Source organism: Odocoileus virginianus, chromosome 20, assembly GCF_023699985.2.
Source record: "Odocoileus virginianus isolate 20LAN1187 ecotype Illinois chromosome 20, Ovbor_1.2, whole genome shotgun sequence".
In the NCBI taxonomy this organism is placed as follows: Eukaryota; Metazoa; Chordata; class Mammalia; order Artiodactyla; family Cervidae; genus Odocoileus; species Odocoileus virginianus.
In genome coordinates, this window is record NC_069693.1 from 17950166 (window position 1) to 17966107 (window position 15942).

Consider the following 15942-nt stretch of genomic DNA (forward strand, 5'->3'; position numbering starts at 1 on the left):
CCCAGGGATTTAACCTAGGTCTCCCTCATTGCAGACATATTCTTCATGGTCTGAGCCACCATGGAATCCCAGGGCTCAAGGAGACTCTCAAATAAATCACCACAAGGGGACTGATTGGAAGACAGAGTGCCAGCTACTAATACCTGTGCCAGAAAATGCCACTTGGTTAGACAGCATATTTTATCTTTGTGGGAAAATCCATGTGTGTGTTAAGTTCAAGTAGAAAGTATGTCTCTTTTTGAATTAATACTTTCTCACTATAAAGAATATAGAAATACATGAAGTTAAATATACATAATTGTACTTCCATCAAGTATAATTTTAACAGCTTAGAATGTGTATGTAAATACATGATATTTTACTACCTTTTTAAAAAAAATCTTATAACATCCTGAATATATACATATCCATCCACTTTCCAATGTCTGCATTATTTTTCTAGTGCCTGATGCATCATACTATCACTCAGAACTAATCAGGAGACAGAAAGTACCTGTACAAGGTGAGGGATTCCCTGGTGAACTTCCCAAGTTCAAGCCCTGATTGGGGAGCTGTGTGGCCAAATCAGAGAAAAAAAGGAAAGAAAGTCCATGGTGATTTGAACAGGGAGAGGTTAATGTCAAGAATTATTAACTGTAACAGGATTGCCTATTAAGGGGTAGAAATAAATCTAAAGAATATGGGAATGACAGAGGGAACAGCTGCTTCTTATGCAGTTAACATAGGGCCTCCGAGGGAAGGACCATTTGGAGAATCTGCTATGGAGACACTGGGGAAGGTGCAGCTCTGGCCCATGGGCAGGTGGAAAAGTTAGGTGTGGTGCTAACAGAATTCACTGGAAGGCTGCCATCTGTAGGGGAGTTCCAGGAGGAGCCGCCCATGGGGAAGTGCTGCTGGTCGTCTAGAAAGAGGGGAGGAGGGAGTAGGGGGGGGGAGAAAGAGGGACCCATGGAATGAGGAACCCAAGCGCTTTCCTCCTCTGGTGTCTCTTCTCCACCCTCTACTGGTGAAGTTTATTATTGCACCACCCGACAAAGCAGAGCCGCTGCAGTACCAGGAGCAGGCAGTAAAGGAGGGGTTGGAAGTTCAAGGCGCTGATAACTGGCACGCTTGGCAACATGAACTTGGAGCACAGGTGGTGGCTGGGAGAGGGGGAAGCTCCTTTCGTGGTTTTTGGCTTGTGGTGCGGGCATTAGAAGCCCCTGGACATTGTCACTTTCAGGTGGCGTGAGACTTGGCCAGTTCCTTAACCCCACTGCTCCTAAGTCTGAGTCTTACAAGGACTGAGTTCAGTCGTATGAGTGAAGCACAGCAGGGCTTCCCTGGCGGCTCAGCCGGTAAAGAACCTGCCTGCCAGTGCAGGAGACCCAGGTTCAATCCCTGGGTTGGGAAGATCCCCTGGACAAGGGCATGGCAACTCACTTCAGTATTCTTGCCTAGAGGAGTGTAACAGGCTGCAGTCCACAGGATCACAGAGTCAGACACAACTGAACAATAAAGCACGCACGCAAACACATGAAGCAAAACATGCTCCGTAAATGCTTGCTGATAATTATTGTCGGAAGGCTACCAGCCTGAGGTGCCACCCTGTACCCTAGCGGTACCCAGCCAAGAAGCTTGGACACTGCCATCCTTTGGTCGAGGTACCAGCATCTGACCGAGTGGACTGCTGCTGGAGGCAGAGGAGTCAGGGCGGAGGGGCCCCTTAGCCCGCGCGGGGACTGGCAGGGCACAGGGCAAGGGTGCTGGGAAGGCGGGGAGGGCCCGCAGTCACACTGAGGAGCTTGGCCTCAGCTCCGCAGTCATGTGAGCCGTGGAGGCGGTCAGGAACCAGCGAGGGGGTGAGGTGGGCAGTTCAGAGCTGGGCTGGCTCATGGGCTGGTTCAGCTCGTGGGCAGGTGAGTTCCTACGATTGTACTCTTCAGAGCTGTCAGATGTCTTTCTCCACTTTACAAAGTTTTCTCTCTCTGTTTTGATCAGATGGAAAACATTCTGTTCTGAAATTAAAGGTAAGAATTTTTTTTTAATGGATTTGCTTTTTAAATAGAATTTCTACCATAATTTCAAAACAACTTTTGTGATTTGTGGGGGAAGAAGCTTCTGTTAAGAGTTCTTTTTCCATGGACTGTTTTTTTTTTTTTTTTTTTTCTTTTTTGGTTTGGTTTTTGTTTCTTCTGTCTTTGTACACTTTTGAATGTTTTTTTAAAAAATAGTTTTAAAACATGAAGAAACTCATGTTTTGCATAGTTTGAAATGAATGTAATGTATTGAGGGGTTAGAAAGCACTTACATTTGCTTTCTACTTTGTAGAATGAATAGACAGTAACCAGTTTGCAGACATGGAAATAGTTCTACTTAACTTTGTAATTCTGTGATGTCAAAGGAGTTTAAAAATTAAAAACTTCTCAATAGAGTTAATTTATAACCTTAACTACTTTTCAGCAGAAATTAGAAACTTAATATCAGGCTGATGTGTAGTAGAAAAATGAACAAAAATTCAAAGACTTCCCTTTCCTCTTAAGTTTCAAGTTGAAAAGGAGGATCTTGTATTCTTTTCTCAGTGCTTTAAAAACGTGGTTCTGTGCAGCTTATGGGGTCTTTTTGCATATCCCAAGGAGAGAAGACCAGTTAGAGTTTTCTTTGTCCATCTCTGCTCAGCACCTACAGTCACATCACATGTTTTAGAATGTGAACTGGTGGCCTGTCACTCGTAGGACCTGCGTATGACCACAGTGACTGATTACAAATAATAAACATGGGAGAGGGTGTGGAGAAAAGGGAACCCTGCTAGTGGAAATGTAAATTGGTGTAGCCACTGTAGAAAATGGTATGGAGGTTCCTTTAAAAAACCTAAAAACTAATTATTATGTCATCCAGCAATCCCACACCTGAGCATATATTTTGAAGAGGTGAAAACTCATAATTCAAAAAGATCCATATATCCCAGTGTTCTTAGCAGCACTATTCATAATAGCCAAGACATGGAAGCCACCTAAGTGTCCATCAGCAGATGAGTGCATGAAGAAGATATGGTGTATATTCTCTCTCTCTCTCACACACACACACATATACGCACACAATGGAATATTACTCAGCCATAAAAAAGAATAGAATGACACGCGCAGCAACATGGATGGTCAGAGATGGTCGTACTGAGGGAAGTAAGCCAGACAGAGAAAGATGAATATTACATGATATCATTTATATGTGGACTCTAATACAAAAAAAAATACAAATGATCTTATTTACAAAACGGAAGTAGACTCATAGATATAGAAAACAAACTTACAGTCACAAAGGGGAAGACAGGAGGGACAAAATAGGAGTATGAAATTAACACACAGTACTACGTATAAAATAGATAAGCAACATGGATGGTCTCTGTAGCATGGGGAATTATATTCAGTATCTTGTAATAACCTATAATGGAAAAGAATTGGAAAAATATATACATATAACTGAATCACTTTACTATACAATGAAACTAGTACATTATTATAAATCACCTATATTTCAATTAAAAGACACAGAACTCATGGACAGAAAGGCGGGAAGAGAGCAGGAGTTGCCCTGCCGCTCAGAGAACTTGCCAAGAGGGGAAGACTGTTAAGGTTTGGGTTCATTTAAAAGAAGCAGTGAATATTGAAGTTTCTAAAGCTAAAACAAGCTATCAACTACAAGAGCCCAGATGAAGATGGGGGAAGTGCTTAAATATTTGATGCATGATGACCTATGCTGTGCCCGTCCACTTTTAGAAGATGCTAAGACTCGATTCATTACTGTCAGGTTTTTTTCCTCCCCTAGGATGAAAAACCACCATTATGTGAAAAACCTCCGCTCTGCCCAGGTATTTGCCTTTTGAATTTCACTGTGATTGAAAAACTTATGTCTCAGAGAACACCCAGTACAGTCTCACATAAAATAAAGATCACTTTTTTTTTCCTGTAAAGGTTGTTGCTTTTGTCCCATTTTTGAAACTGGAAAGAGATCGCAGTTTGTTGAACTTGTTTTAAGTTTGCTTTAAAAGAGAGAGTTCATGGGACTTCCCTGGTGGGTCCAGTGATTAAAAGTCCACCTTCCAATGCAGGGGGCACGGGTTCGATCTCTGATCAAGGAACTACGCTTCCACATGCCAAGAGGTGTGACCCCCCCCCCCCCCAAAAAAAAAAGAGATCCAAACCTTCAAACATTGGATGGTGGCTATATGTCCACATGGGATGTGTTCAAGCCTGGGGTTGATGGAGGGGGGATACATGGCCAGACCCTGGAAGGGTGAGGCTTCCCAAGTGGTGCCAGTGATAAGCCTTGAGAATCCCGTGCACAGAGGAGCCTGGTGGGCTGCAGTCCATAGGGTCACAAAGATGGGACACAACTGAAGTGACTCAGCACTCACGCAACACATGCACTGGTAGAGGGGGCATAGGAAAATGGGGGCTCTGCTCAGGGGCTCGAGGCAGAGCTGAGGGGTCTAGAGATGCTTTATGGCGTGCTCTCCCCTCTGCAGTTTGGGGAGCCTCATGAGCTGCCAGAGTGGACTTGTAAATTCTTTCCTGTATGCTTCGCAGCGGTAGTCTGACAGTCCTGGCAAGTACCAAGGCTTTTGTCTGTTCTCCGTGTCGGATTGGCTTTGTTTTCACCACTTCTGTCTCCGTGTTTTGGGTGCTGCGTTCTGAGATGTTGCTGGGACTCTGACATCTGGCCCACAGGTTCATTCTTCACTGTGTGTCTTCTGCTGCTCAGAAGCATCCTTTGAATCTCTGTTGTTAATGAGGCTCTTTATTTGCATGATTTTTATTAAGTATTGACAATCATCTCTCTGGAATCTTAGCCGCACTCATTCTCAAATCTTGTAGTTTGTGCTGCAGCCAACTCTGTCCTCTGTTACCTGGTTTTGGTGCTTCCCTTAGTCCCCATGGCTCTTGGTGATGTGCTCGCCTGGTCCTCGGGAGTCCCTGTTTGGCTCTCTGGGGATGCCATATCTGATTACTGTAGGCTGCTCAGAAGGGGAAGCCAGTGGGCTGTCAGATGTACAGTCTGTCTCCAGTGACTGTCGGGGATAGACAGGGTGTTTCGTCAGCCAGGGGGTTTGCGGGCTCCTCTTCCAACTAGGTTTCTCCAGCCCTGGGGCCTGCCTGCCTCTGTCCTCAGGGCTTATGTGTACTGCTTGGCCCAGGGGGACCTGAGCCCTGCTGCTCTGTCTGGCACTCTAGACAGATAACTCGCCAGTCCTTTCTAGGCCACTTTGTGTCCCCACCACCTGCCAGGGCAAGGCACATCCCTGGAAGCGCCCCCCACCCCCTCTCGTATCTGACCTCTCCTTCCATCTTCAGTCTAATCTCAAAATGTCTTCTTTCCTGGATTCCTGACAGATTGCATCTTGTTTTCGGTGTACTTGTGAAGTTACTCATTTCTTTCATGTTCTAGGTGTTGGATATGTCTGTGTCAGGGGTCAGCGGAGGCTGTCTGGAGCTGCCAGCATCCCTCCCTCCATCTGCACACAGAAGCTCTGCCCAGGCCAGAAGCCCATCGTAGTCCTCACTTCCTTTGATCTCCCTGTGGAATATCACTCTCTGCTTTCCTCCAATTTTTCTGCTCCTTCCTCAATTCCTTTGTAGCCTCGGTTTTCTCACCCTGGTGCCTTCAAGTACACCTGCATGCTGGTGGCTCCTCCGCCTCGCCAGCTGAGGCTGTCTTCAGAGCTTTGGACCCGTGTCCTAACCTGAGCTTCCCTCCCCCTGCCAGGCTTGGGTTCCTTGTCTGGCTCCATATCTTCTAAACTATACATCTTGTTGCTCATTCTTGACTTGCCCCGCCCTCACTGCCCACACCCAATCAGCTGCTGAGCCCTGCCATATTTTTGCCCCAAATTCTCTCATGTCCTTTTGTTGCAGGAAGGGGGACCCCTTCCAGGGCCTGAAACTGGGCTCTTGTCTAACACTCAGAAATGAATTGTCCGAGGAGACACATGTGCTGACAAAGCAAGAGATTTTATTGGGAAAGGGCACCTGGGTGGAGAGCAGGAGGGTAAGGGAACCCAGGAGCACTGCTCTGCCTTGTGGCTCGAAGTCTTGGGTTTTATGGTGATGGGATTAGTTTCCAGGTGGTCTTTGGCCAATCATTCTAATTCAGATTCTTTCCTGGTGGCGCACGCATCGCTCAGCAAGATGGATGCTAGCGAGAGGGATTCTGGGAAGTGGACGGACACGCGGTGTCTCCTTTTGACCTTTCCCGAACTCTTCCGGTTGGTGGTGGCTTGTTAGTTCCGTATTCCTTATCAGGATCTCCTGTCATAAAACAACTCATGCAAATGGTTACTATGGTGCCTGGCCAGGGTGGGCGGTTTCAATCAGCGTGCTTCCCCTAACACTTTCCTCTTGGTCCCCACTCTAGGAGCCTTCAGACTGATCTTCCTGCCTCTGGGCTAGGCCTCCTTCCTGTTCACTTAATTCACTGCTGGCCTCAGCAGTTCATCTGAGAGTAGATCCCCTTCTTTCCATACTTCTGCTGAAAGGCTTTCTGGCTCCTGGTGGCCTGCAGGATACAACCTCCACTCTGCATATTATGATAAGCAAAGGCCTCCACTGGCTTCTGCCTCCCCCTGTGTTATCCTTCTTCTTATTGCTCACTGTAGTCTTAACAGGTCACAGTCTTTGCTGTATAGGCCAGTCTCTTTGCAGGCACTGACACAAAGAAGTTTCTCCTTTGGTTTTTGAAATAGTCTCCTGTAATTCTGATGTAAAATTGTTAATATCAATTAGTATTTTAAAACTTTTTTCCTGTCCTTTTTTAGATATAACTGGTAGAACACGTCAAAGATGTATAGAAATAACCAAAGAAAAGTTAGAGGAATTAAAAGAAGAAAATTTGCATCTAAACAATGCAAATCAAACCCTTACACACGAACTTAACATAATAAAAAAAACAATGAAAGAACTACAGTTAAAACTTGAAAGGATGAAAAAAGAAAATGGAAAGCCAAAAGAGGTTGAGAAAGCATCCTCTCAGGAAGGTGAGGACAACTATCTAGTTCTTTTGTTACAGGAAGGAACAGGAATTCAAATTTTTGTACTTATTTTGGAAGTTAACATTTTATAATATTTGTTGATATTAATGTTCTTGATATTTTGTTTTGATATTTATGGTCTTGCATTAATATCCTTATATTTGTTGAAATTTGATTTCATCTGTTGTATCATTTTTATTATGCTGAAGAAATTCTAGTACTTCTTTTGGCTCTTAGCATAATATTTTACATATGTTTTGTATCAGTTTTTATCCCCATGAGCACCATATAAAAGTCTGTTTCACCATATACTTACCAGTGTTGAAGATTATATTTCCTTGCTAATTTGATTGGTTAAAAAAAAATCCCGTTTTAATTTAATTTCTATTTGTTTTGTTATTGATGAAGTTGAATATTTGTTTCATTATCTTTGCAGCTCATTTTCTTTCTCTTTCATAAATATTCCCACTTTGGATTGAGATATTTTGATCTTTTTTGTTGATTTATAGGAGCTCTTTATATATTAAGAATTTTAGCCCCATGTCACATATGTTTGAGTTTGTTTCTCAGTTTGTTAATAATTCAGCTATGTGTATAGGATATTTTTCTGTTATGATCTATGCCTTTGGTTTCCAGTGGTTAAGAATCCACGATTCCACTCTGAGGAGTGCAGGTTTGATCCCTGGTCAGGAACTAGGATCCCACATGCTGTGTGATATGGCCAAAATTAATAACAATAATGCTAAGCTCATATAAGTATTCAGTAATGTTTTCTCTGTATATTTATCTGTTTATATAAGTCTATTATTATGGCCTTAAGAAAGATAATGTGGTTTTCCCTATACAGACCCTGTATATTTCTTGTCTTAGGCACATTTCTAGATACTTGATATTATTTGTGCTATTACTTTGTGGGATCTGCTTTGTATTATGTTTTCTAGTAGAACATTACTATTGTGTGGGAAGGTTATTAGTTCTAGTAAATTCTCCATTTATACTATATAATTTTCAGAGCACATATTTGTATATCATCTGAAACAATGACATTTTTTCCAATCTAAAATTTTTATTTTACCTTTATCATATATATAGATCAACTTTCACAAACATCTAAAATATTGTTGACTATTCAGTGTTAAAAAACTTATTAACTTTTATTCATTTATATCTGTATAACTGTCATTTGCTGCCTTTGTGAGCCTAAATGGAAAGAAGGACAGACAATTGACAATTTATGTAAAATCATGATAAATTTGATTTAAGTTCTTATGGTATAATATTAAATTTTTTTTTTCAGTAGTTGCTGCACCTGAATTACATTATCTAAGAAAACAAGCTCAAGAACTGGTAGATGAAAATGATGGATTGAAAATGACTGTTCATCATTTGAATGTAGAACTGAGTAGATATCAAACAAAATTCAGGCATTTATCCAAGAAAGAGGTAATGTTTCCTATTAAGAAAAATCAGCATTACTGGTATTTTAGCCTTGAATTGATTTCCAGTTCCAAAGAGTTTATTATAATTTGGTATAAGATACATCCAAAGTAGAGTCTTCCTGGGCACCTTTCTGTTTTCTCCGTCCATCTCTCCTTTTCTCAAAACTAAAGCAATGAAAGCTCTTAGTGAAAAATTAGGACAGTATAAACATACGTAAAGTAAAGGAGTAAAAGTCCTTGTCCGCTCCATTCCCAGCCTGTTCCTCAGGGTTATAGCTGTTGTTTGTTAGTGCACAGACTTTGAAAAGAAAGCAGACCAGTGTTCACAGGCTCCCAAATGAGCTAGCTGTCACAGTCAGTGGAATTTAGATTCATGATAGGCATAGGGGCATCCCCTGTAGCTATATAGTTGGGCTTAGTGTAGAGAGAGCAGACAAAAACACCCTTCTCCCACTTTTTCTCTGAAATGGGTTTAACTGCATACTTTTCCAGATGCTGCCTGAATTTCTGGCTTCTAATCAGCATAAATCTAAATACTGACTGCAATCCTCCCCTTTGGGAAGCTGATAGGATTCGGTACATCCCCAACTGGGAACCACTTAAAGACAGCAGCTTGGACAATCACAGAGGTTTGAGAGGCTACTAAGAACATGGGCTAGGCTGATTGTTAAGGCTCTATACCTGTGCAGGACCACTCTGTCAAGATGAGAGAGCTGGCTGTTTTTTCTAATGCACAGAAACCAACAGAGAGAGTAAAGGAAGATGAGGAGAAAAGGGAATATGTTCTAAAGAAGAGAACGAGATAAATCTTCAGAAACTGATCTTAATGAAATGTAAATAAGTGAGCGTGTAGAGAGAAAGGATCCTTGGTTCACTATTGGAGGGATTGCAGCTACTATAGAAAACAGAATGGAGGTTCCCAAAGAAATAACAGAACTATCGTACCATTCAGTAATCCCACTTCTGGGTGTATATCTAAAGGAAAGAAAATCAAAATCTTGAAGAGATAGCTATACTCCCATGTTCATTGCAGCAGCATTTATGATAGCCAAGGTCTGAAAGCAACGTCAGGATGAATGGAGAAAGAAAATGTGATACATGTCACATGTTTACACACACACACACACGTATTTCCCAGGTAACTCACTGGTAAAGAATCTGCCTGCCAGTGCAGGAGACACAAGAGAATTCGGGTTCAATCCCAGGGTTGGGAAGATCCCCTGGAGAAGGAAATGGCAGCCCACTCCAATATTCTTGCCTGGAAAATTCCATGGACAGAGGAGCCTGGTGGGCTACACAGTCCATGGGGTCACAAAGAGTCGGACACGACTGAGCACGCACGCAGACTTGACACATACACATATGCATGTGTATGTTATTCAACCTTAAAGAAAAGGCAGTTCTGTCACTTATGCAACAGTATGGATGAACATGGAGGGTATTATTCTAAGAGAAATAAGCCAGATAAAGATGGATAAAGTGCTTGGTGTCACTTATATGGAGAATTAAAAAGCAAAGAAGTTGAACTTATAGAAAGTGAGAGAAGGGTGGTGAGTGCCGTGAGCTGAGGGCTGGGGGAAATGGGGAGAGGCACGTGGAAGGGTACAGCCTTCAGTTACAAGATGGGTAAGATCTGAGGATCTAATGTACATATTGGGTTGGCTAAAAAGAGCATTCAAGTCTTTTTACCATCCTACAGAGAAACCAGAACACACTTTTTGGCCAACCCAATATAACACGGTGACTAATTAATATTACTGTATTTTATAATTGAAGCTTGCTAAGAGAGTAAAGTTTGTGTTTTCTCTTCCCCACCCCCCAGCAATAAATGGTAAATATGTAAGGTGATGTGTATGTAATTAGAGAAGAAAGACTAGGTTTTACCTTAGAAAGACTGCAAAATTCAACACTCACTCAGCATGCCACTATGGCAGATGCTGTGGGGAATGGCAGGAGGAGCATTCGCTCAGGTCTGTGCCCTGGAGTCCTGTGTGTGTGAGGGACGTGTGGGGCCTGCTGGTGGGGTGGGGTCGTCGGGATGTCCAGCTGTCCAGCCTCCCCCTGGGGATCAGTAGTGAGGGGGGAGCCAGGTATGCACAGAGTTCTCATGTGGCTCCTGGGAGTTGAGGGCACCTTTATGGGTTGTTTCCTTTCTGTTTGAAGTAGGATGTAGGTTTAAATGTTTTAAATACTGGCTTTGAGATAGAATTCACCCATTTTAAGTGTACAGTTCAGTGACTTTTTTTAGTGTATTCACAAAACGGTTCAACCTTTACCACAATTTTGGAATGTTTTCTTCATAACAAGAAATCTCACACCTGTTAGCAGGCCCTCCCTGTTTCTTCCCACCTCCCACATTGGCCCTGGCAACCACTCATCTACCTTCTGTCTCTGTGGATTTGCCCGTTCTGAATACTTTATATAAACAGAATCTTACAGGGACTTCCCCGGTGATGCAGTGGTTGACTTAGCACTCCCATTGCATGGGGGGCATGGGTTAGATCCCTGGTTCGGGAAGTGAGATCCTGCATGCTGTATGGTGTGACCAAAAGTAAATAAATAAATACAGGATAACATATGTATAGGAAAAAAAAATAAATGGAATCGTTCAATAGGTGGTCTTTGTGACTAACTTCTTTCACTTAACATAACGTTAACCTTTTTTAAACAAAAATATGGAAGCTCCTGGAGTCCTGTGATCCAAAGCAGGCTCCCTAGGGTGAGCCTGTTCCCTTTCAAAAGGCTGTGAGTAGGCCGGCCCAGTGACTGGCCGCTGGCCACTGCCCCCGCCAAGCGTGCACACCGCTGTGCTCCGCAGCCACCAGGCTCTCTGTGACAGTCTCCCTGATCCTTCCAGCCGGGGCTGATCTCTCTCTCCACCCACTGCAGACTTCCGTTTGTGTCCCTCTTAAGGCACCTTCTACCCCTACTGTGTTTGTGTGTGATGTTAACCCGTGTGAGAAGACCTGTCTCTGAGATGAACCATAAAATCCTTAAAAACGACGATTGTGCGGTAATGTCCATAATGACTTAGTGGACTTGCAGTGTTTGCTGAATGAATCATGAGATGATAAACACATTAGAAAGTTTTTGTTGAATAAGGAGTTATTCCATCAGGGCCATTGCTTCCAGCCCTGATGGAATTACTCATACCAGGTTTGCCCTCTTACTGTAAACAGCTAAAAAAACAAACAGGATACCTAATACAGCTATTCACAGACATCAGACAGCAGGCTGCACTGTGATCCTGGGGAGAATGAAGAGAATAGATGAGCATTATGATCGCCTTGCTTTCTTTTTTATTATCTGTTTATTTGGCTGTGTCGGGTGTTGATTGCGGCATGTAGGATCTTTCGTTACATCGTGGACTGTAGTTGTGGCACAGGTTCAGCAGTTGTATGGCACAGGCTCCAGAGCGCATAGGCTTCAGTAATTTAATATGTCTTCACTCTGTGTTTTATTCTTAGAGTTTAAATATTGAAGGCCTCCCATCAAAGGGCCCTACACCACCCTGGTTGGTAAGTAAAAGTTACTTAATTTCAGGCCCATATTTTCTGGGCTGTGTTTGAATAGCTGTTACAAATCGTTCTGAATTAAACCGAAGCAATTTTCTTTCCTTTACAAAGATGTGCCGGTTGTGTTGAGTTGTAAGAAAGGTGTTAACCTTCTTTATTTGATTATGTTCAGGTGGATATGAAATACCTGTCCCCCTTGTTGCTCGCCTACGAAGACAGGATGAAAGAGAAGGACGAGCTCGTTGCCAGCCTTCAGGTAGGTTGGCAGACATCTCAGAAGGACAAGGTTTGTAAAAGAGAAGCCCAGTTCAAACCTGGAGGCAACATGCTGAAGATAGGTATACCCACTTCCTGGCAGGTACGCAAGTGTTTGTTACAGGAAGGAAAGGAAGAGGAGGGAGTGGAGCAGAGTGGGGGTGGGGAGAGGAAGAGGGAGGGACGGAAGAGGGGAGGCAGGAGGAGTGGCCGGCGGAGCAGGAGGGCTGGGTCGGGGTTGATGGGAGGGTCTGCAGGGACGGAGAGCCTCCGAGACAGGCAGCCCAGCGTGGACCGGGATGCTGGGGTGCAGAGAAGGCAGCCGTGGGAGGTGCTCCTTCCCTGGTCCCGTGCAGCTGCCAACAGCACTGGTAAAAGGGACGTTTGGGCAGATGGGGAAGGTAGGAGACCAGGGATCTTTCAGGCAAACTTAATATTCCTTAATTTCATGAAGAGCCAACCCCAGGAAGTCCAGTTACCGAGCTGTCGATAGCAGTGGGGAAGTGAGGTTTTTATTCCATTCTGCCTTGCTCCCTCTCTTTGATGTGAATGGCTGCCGGAGCAGAGCTCGTTCTAACTGTGCAGGAAATCAGGCTGTGCCGGTATTGTAGATACGTCCCATGCCTTGCTCTGCCACGTTACCTGTGTTCCTTGTCTAAGTGGCCAAAGTGAAGGGATCCAGGGAGGAAAGAGGTGGTTCTTCTGGGCTCCTTGACTGGAAGGGTCTGTTAAGAGTCACCTAGCCCTGGAAATTCTCTTCTGGACCCGCTTCCTCTGTAGGAGGCATGGTTTCCATTCCTGGTCTCATGGGAAGATCCCACATGCTGTGCACCTTGGCCAAAAAAATAAAGTAAAAACTTAAAAATTTTTTTAAGGTTGAAACAAAATTTTTTTTAAAAACTTTAAAAAAAAAAAAACCTTTTTAAAAAAAAAGCGTCACCCAGCCTGTTTTTGTTCTGCTATCCCGTATACGTGGCCCATGTAATGCGGTTTTTGAACCTTCCCTCCTAGGTTTTCTACTGGACACTTAATTTTTTAAAGAGGGTGAATTGATCTTATGCTAATTGGTTAAATATCAGTCCACATAATAAAAGTACTTATTTAGTGCTCCTTCTAAAGCAGGGTTCAGGGGATATTTTCTGCAAACATCTACTTAGTGACTGTTCTAGGCTTTGGGGGCCCTTGGAGTTTCTGTTTGCAGCTACTCAGCTCTGCTGCTGTAGCATGAAGGTAGCCACAGACCAGGTGTGAACAAACGGGCGTGACTGTGTTCCAGTAAAACTTGATTGACAGCATAGGCACCTGGCCTGCCGGCTGTAGTTTGGCCAGTGGACTGGCAGTTAAGTGGGCAGAAAGAAAAGTTGCTTGGCATTATTGCTTTTTATAAGCATAAATGTCTGCTCGCTGAGAGAAGAATACTTAAAAGCGTCCCAGGGTAAGTACTGACACCTAAGATTCTCACCAGAAGACAGCCCAAGATAACGAAGCTGGCCAAGGCTAGCCAAGCAAAGCCTGGATGGGAGGTCAGCCAGCACGAGGACCACAAACAGACCGAGCCGCAGTCGTGAAGTGGCAGCCAGTGAGCAGTGAAGCGGGACTGCCTGCTGGCTTTAAGGAAGGGAGGCGCGCTCGTCATTGTCAAGGAACAAAATTAGGTGACTCCTGCCCCCCACGCTAATTAAGGCCTTCCGCACCAAAATGGGCTTTAGTTACGATGAACAGTTCTTGTTTTTACCTAAAAAGCTCCAATTTATCCTGCAGTCTTTAAACAAAGAAAAAATTATATTTATAGACATCTATTGCCTTTTTATCCCCCTTTTTTATCTTTTCACATATTTGGCAGTACAGAAAAAGTTTATCAGAATTGAGGATTGAGTATTTAAAACCTGAGGTGCTTTGCTCTGTGTCCTCAGCATGGTAGCTGTCTATTGTGTTTTCTCGCTAGACTGAGTAGGTGCTGGTACAGAGTTTAAGGCCGCTGGTACCCTGAGACTTTGCTTCTAAGTTATATTAACATTTGATTTTAGCTGGAGCAATAGCATTGGAGCTAAGAGGTACCTGTGTGTGTGTTACAGTTTGTTTAAATTTTGTTTCAGGAGGAAATGAGAATGTTTAGAATTCGAGTCCAAGAAGTGGTAAAAGAAAACGAGAAACTGCATCAAGAGCTGAATAAGAGTAGTCCTGTCACCAGTGAAGAATGGCACGTGGTGGTGTTTCTGGTATTTTGCTAATTAAAAGAAGAAACGATGATAGGAATAAAGTTTATTAAGTTGTCAAATATATATGTAAATTTTAACTTACATATTTTAACTAAAACATTTAATTTCTCAGAAATTAATAAGGTACAGCTGAAAACCTAGAAAATTATTCTAAACTTGTATTTTAAAGGTTGCTTTCAAAATTCTAAGTAGGTTGTTAAACCTGAAAAATGTTGGTTGTCCACATTTTTATCCTCTGAGGTTGTGTTTTTTAAATTTTTTTAAATTCTGCTGCACCAGTACTTAGTTGGAGGACATGAGATTTTCAGTCTTCATTGAGCCATGTCGGGTCTTTAGTTGTGGCATGCGAACTGTAGTTATGGCATGCGGGATCTAGTTCCCTACCCAGGGATTGAACCCGCACTCCCTACTTTGGGAGCACGGAGTCTTAGCCACTGGACCATGAGGTGGTATTTTTCTAGGGTACTTTTCCTGTCCCCAGACTGCTGAGCCAAGTCCTTTCTTAGACCCCTCTGATGGCTTGCAGGGCTTTAGGACAGACAGTCTAGGCTGGGGCCTTGCACTCCCAGACCCCACCGGCCCTGCGCCTTCCATAGCTGACCGCTGCTGTCCTGTTGCTCAGGTTCTCCGCTCCCCCCACCAGAACTCCCCCTTCTGCGCTCCTGCCCACTCGTCCGGCCCGGCTCAAGTGGTGCTGATAGGTAGCTCCCCTGAAGGCGCTCCCCCTAAATGCATGCTCTGTCCTGGGACCGGCCGCACTGTGCCTCCCTGTGTGTGTCCTTCTCCTTCGCGAGCATCTCAGGGCAGGGCCAGGTCCTGTTCACCGAGCTCAGCAACAGATGCCTCGTCAGCACATCTGAGAAAGTAAATGTCTTCAAACGTCTAAAGGCAATACCCAAGCAGGACCAAGCAAGCAGAAACTATTCAGATAGATCTTTTTTGCCTTGGGTAGGTATGTTATATTTAGCTTTTTTTTTTTAATGTCTTAACATCCCTGAAAAAATTAAATATTTTCTATATGTGATGACTAGAAATTTGGAATCCAGTCCACAGCATTCTTACCTTTAGGTGGGTTCTCTCTCTTTTTATGGTCACTGCTGTGTCGACTGGGACTGGTTGGACGGCTACTGGATCCTGCCTGGTGTATTGTGACTTCCGCTGGTGAACTTGGATTTTTTCTGTCAGTGTTTCAGGCTCCTAGTGTGTCTCCCCTCAAACCCTCCTTGAGTAGTGCCCTGGAAAGCAGGTCTGTTGGGCTGCTTCCAGGAGTCTCACAAGAACCCAGACCCTCAGATTCTTTCTCCATCCTTCTATATGGTTTCAGGTCAGACCTGTTTGCTTCTTAAAATGTAAATAAATAAATAAAGGCAGGCCCCACTTTGAAATCCGCATGCCCACCGTGTTCCCCAGTCCTGTCCATGAGTTTGAGATTTGCATCCTGCTCTAGGGTGGTGGCCTGTGCCACAGGGTGGAGGTGAGGGGGTGCTGCTAGGTCTGAGCAGGGCCTGTTG

The 15942-nt window shown here is 43.7% G+C and overlaps 1 protein-coding gene across 7 annotated transcripts in view; it reads left to right on the forward strand.

Moving 5' to 3' along the window:
- The window catches only part of CEP89 (centrosomal protein 89), a 69605-nt gene that overhangs the window by 25186 nt on the left and 28477 nt on the right, over window positions 1-15942 (forward strand). For 3 of the 7 annotated variants that reach the window (XM_070450999.1, XM_070451001.1, XM_070451006.1), the window contains exons 6-13: window positions 443-502; window positions 1981-2009; window positions 3805-3847; window positions 6791-7009; window positions 8301-8446; window positions 11910-11960; window positions 12130-12213; window positions 14309-14412. In XM_070450999.1, coding sequence (XP_070307100.1) covers window positions 443-502; window positions 1981-2009; window positions 3805-3847; window positions 6791-7009; window positions 8301-8446; window positions 11910-11960; window positions 12130-12213; window positions 14309-14412 — 736 coding nt within the window. The remainder of the gene's footprint in view (window positions 1-442; window positions 503-1980; window positions 2010-3804; window positions 3848-6790; window positions 7010-8300; window positions 8447-11909; window positions 11961-12129; window positions 12214-14308; window positions 14413-15942) is intronic. The other 4 variants (XM_070451000.1, XM_070451004.1, XM_070451002.1 and 1 more) reach the window with 4 other exon arrangements.